Below are 3,831 nucleotides of genomic sequence, written 5' to 3' on the forward strand. Positions count from 1 at the left end.
TGCCTGCTGATGCTGTGGAACTGATTCTGTGCAGCATCCACTGTGTCATGGCAGCCTCCTCCTGGAGCAGCCAATCACGACACAGCTGTCACTCATGGATCCACCCACTGCAGATGGTTAAGAAGTAAGAGGCCAGCAGAGGGAGCAGTTGGACACTGAGAGGTGCTTGGTTAAGCACTGGAAAAAATCAGAATAACAAAAAAGGAAAGACTTAAATTACATCAGAGAGTTGCTTTTAAATGAATTAAAGGCTCACACAGCACTTTCCTGACTGTGTTGTGGTTCTCTTATCACACAACAGTGCTGTCTGGCAATCTCAGAGGTTGGCCAACACTGGAATTAGACATTTTCACTGACTGTTTGATAAGCATTTTCCTTTTACAGCAATGTTTGGCATTCCCTCAACAAAATACACTGCTGATTATGTAACCTATATCCCTCCCTATTTCTTACATACATGCTCATTATCATGTTGCCCTTATTTCTCTTTAACATTATACCGAATTTTACATCTCTTTGTAGATGATTTCTACACTTTTAAACCTGCATGTACTATACTATATTATAAATGGTAGTATACCATCTATATCTTTATTATCACACAATACTGGACATGTTTTCACCGTGGATGTCTGCATGATTTGGTGCACTCCAATAAAAACTGTATAAAACCTTAAGGAACGTTTTAAGTTGCATTTTGTCTGTTACAGATTACTATATTCATTTCACATTACATAATAATAATAATTAAAGCAAAGCTATAATACTACCCACCAGTATTTACAACTGAAAAATGTCTACTGTGTCTGTTTTTAAGACACTCATTAACATCCTGAACTGAACCAGAGAGGCTAAAATATTCTTTGTGCAAATTATTCTCAGTATGTGAGTGATAAGGGGTACCAAGGGACATTTTTTGTGTATTACCACAACAGACAGGCAGTAACTGAGGAAACTAGAGCTTTCCTCAGGTAGTCTAATGCAAACTATGACAGGGAATCATAGCAGTAATTTCATGATGGAGCAACGCACCAGAGTTTGGACCCAATCCATTTATTCTGTAATGAAGTTTAAATCGGATCCCTTTAATGAATAAACCTGTGGCGCCAGACCAGCTAAATAAAGGTCAGGGGATTACCTTGACGCAATGGTTTCCATTGGCTCTACAGTCATCGCTCTCCTCCTCCCTGGCACCTCACATTAGTCTGCCTCACTACCTCCACGCAGCAGGTGTTAACTCTCTTCTAGATAACTCAGACAAACTCAAACTGAGTTTAGTCGATCTTTTCTCGCTTTATTTGAGCGAGGGGATGCCCTGCCTGGTCTCCATGGAGTTAAGCAGCGCGACTCCCGGCGCATCTCCCTCCGCTTCCGCCACTGGGACAGAGGAGTCCTTCCGCAGTGAAACAGCGTCTGCCCCGCCGATGGTAAAGGGTATGGGCTGGTTCTTCTCCCCGCTGTGGAGCCCCCGCGCCTCCAAGAAGCAGAGCAAGAGGTTTGGAGGCGGCATGAAAAGCGACCAAGTGGAGGCATGGCTGGATGACCACTCCGACTTTACGAGGGCGTACTTTTTACGCAGAGCCTCCGCGTAAGATATTTAAACTATAGACCTAAATTACGGACGGACTGAATGATTTACTGTATGTTGTATGTTGTATGTGTTTTAAAAGTGATTGCAAAAAGGCAGTGTCGTTTCCAGTGTCTTTTCTACTATATTCTTCATGTTCTGATTTGTGCGTTCCCAGTTAGTTGTGTAATGTGTCTTGTCTGTGATTCCAGGGTCAGTGGTCCACAGGCAGAGACCTCTCCACTGCTGCCCAGGAGGAGCAGCTCTGAGCACTCTGACCTGCTCATGAAGGCTCATCATCATCATCACAGAGCTTCCTCTCCAGTGACCGGCTCACACTTGAACATTTCATCCCCCATGGACAGGCTCAAACCCCTCAATTGCAATCTCAGCGCCCCAGAGTGGATGGGGTGTTCTGGATGCAGTCCAGATATATTGTGCTGTCACTCCCCTTGCTCTCCCCGCTCTTCACACTTCTCTTTTTCTCCCTTCCGTCCACTTTCTCCGGTGTGCCCTTGCTCCCCCGAGTTACCCCACTCTCCTCTGCCCCTGCGACCGTCTGCTGCAAAGGCTGCAGCCTGTGGCTATGGTGAGTGCTGCCCATGGATGATGGAGCTCCTGAGAGGAGGCCTCAGCTGGATGGGCTCTGTAGCAGAGCTCTGCCAGGGGGTCGTCCTGCATGCCGGGGAGCTGCTGGCAGCTGAGGGCAGCTCCCTCTCTCTGGTAAAGAAAGAGAGCAGTGGCAGGACCGTCTTGGAGGAGGTTATTGCCCTGACTGCATTGGGGTGCTCGAGAGAAGACAACGTCTGCAGCCGTGCACACCTGGAGTTGGTGAAGGGTATCATGGGTTGTGTACTGGCTACAAGGTCACCAATGAATCTGAGAGATGTTTCAGAGGTACAGCTGACGCATTAGTTGTAGTCATGACTCTGCATTTTGTAATAAGCACTGCTTTACACACAACAGACTACAGTTTCTATACTTTTAACGCAGAATGAGGACTGTACATTAAATGAGTCGCTCATTTCCTGATAGTGTGTGTTTAGATGATGATGATGGCTATTTTGTGGAGTGTGGGAGTGTGTAAGGGAATCCCAGATGACGCACGTGCTTCTAATCCTTTTAGTGGCTTCTTCTTGCTCTGATTAACCTTTCATTATTGAGACGGTGATGTTCTCTTCCACGATCTAGAGCTCACTTAAGGGCTTATTGTAATAGGTATGTGGCCAAACCACCCTTCCATGTCCTCAACACCAATTTGATTACGCCTGGCAGAGCTGCGCACCGGGTAATCCCAATGAGCATGGGCGTGTTTGGGTAGTTCCTAGTAACCTGGCCGGCTGGCTAGGAAGTTAAAGGACACGGGGGTATGATTAGAGTTAATTTTGGGTAGGTGTTTAAGTCTGTTGCTGCCAAATTACATAATGATCTTGATACACACAATAGCAAAGTACATACGATTAACACACACATGTATCAAGTTAAATATACACACAAATGTTTCCTTCGGCCTTAATGGGATAAGGGTTGTGCTTGTCTGCAGTGTTATGTACTTAAGTGTTCTTTGTTTACCTCCTCAGGACCCCAGATTTAATTTAGATGACGAGCACTCATCAAAGATCAGGGGTGTTTTGAGCATTCCCATCAAGAACCACAGGGGAGAGGTAACATTCAGAACTGTGTTTACATTTATTTTAAGATTATTTTTTGCACGTCTCTTGCTTAATCAGGGTGACCATATATAAACACACTCCTGCAGAGCTTTTAGTGGGATTAACGTTGATATATTGCAGCAGAGGTTATAACAAAGTTACAATAAAACGTCTTCTTTTTGTGGACAGATGATCGGTGTAGTGTTAATGATCAATAAGAGAAATGACTGCGATGGATCAGCTTCTGCTTTTACCAACATGGATGAAAAGGTGGGGACGGGAAGTTTGGGCCCGTTACTACAGGGCAGCAAATGTTAGAGCCCTTGGTTATTGATATATAATACTGTCTGTCATTTGAATGCATATATATATGTACAAAAAGGTTATCAAGAAGTGACTGTTAATTAAAGTTTGAGTTGAGTTTGAGTTGACTTTTATTGGCCAGGTGCTGTCCAATCATATGGATGTGTTGGGGATGGTCCTGGATAATGTTCAGCTGTATGAGAGCTCAAGACAGGAGGCCAAACGCAGCCAGGTAAAAACACCAGCAAACAATATGAAATCAGTCTATTTCTATGTATATATGTTTAGGTAATATATCTGTCTGTCTCT

The 3,831-nt window shown here is 44.4% G+C and overlaps 1 protein-coding gene across 1 annotated transcript in view; it reads left to right on the forward strand.

The window, feature by feature from the left end:
• Positions 1-1,785: 1,785 nt before the first annotated feature.
• Positions 1,786-3,831, forward strand: part of LOC118327646 (cGMP-specific 3',5'-cyclic phosphodiesterase-like) — a 9,153-nt gene continuing 7,107 nt past the window's right edge. The window contains exons 1-4 of the mRNA XM_035661077.1: positions 1,786-2,464; positions 3,148-3,231; positions 3,409-3,489; positions 3,665-3,754. Of these exons, the coding sequence (XP_035516970.1) occupies positions 1,853-2,464; positions 3,148-3,231; positions 3,409-3,489; positions 3,665-3,754 (867 nt within the window). The 5' untranslated portion in view covers positions 1,786-1,852. The remainder of the gene's footprint in view (positions 2,465-3,147; positions 3,232-3,408; positions 3,490-3,664; positions 3,755-3,831) is intronic.

The sequence above is a fragment of the Morone saxatilis genome, unplaced genomic scaffold (genome assembly GCF_004916995.1).
Source record: "Morone saxatilis isolate NCDOM2014 unplaced genomic scaffold, NCSU_SB_2.0 Contig17, whole genome shotgun sequence".
In the NCBI taxonomy this organism is placed as follows: domain Eukaryota; kingdom Metazoa; phylum Chordata; class Actinopteri; family Moronidae; genus Morone; species Morone saxatilis.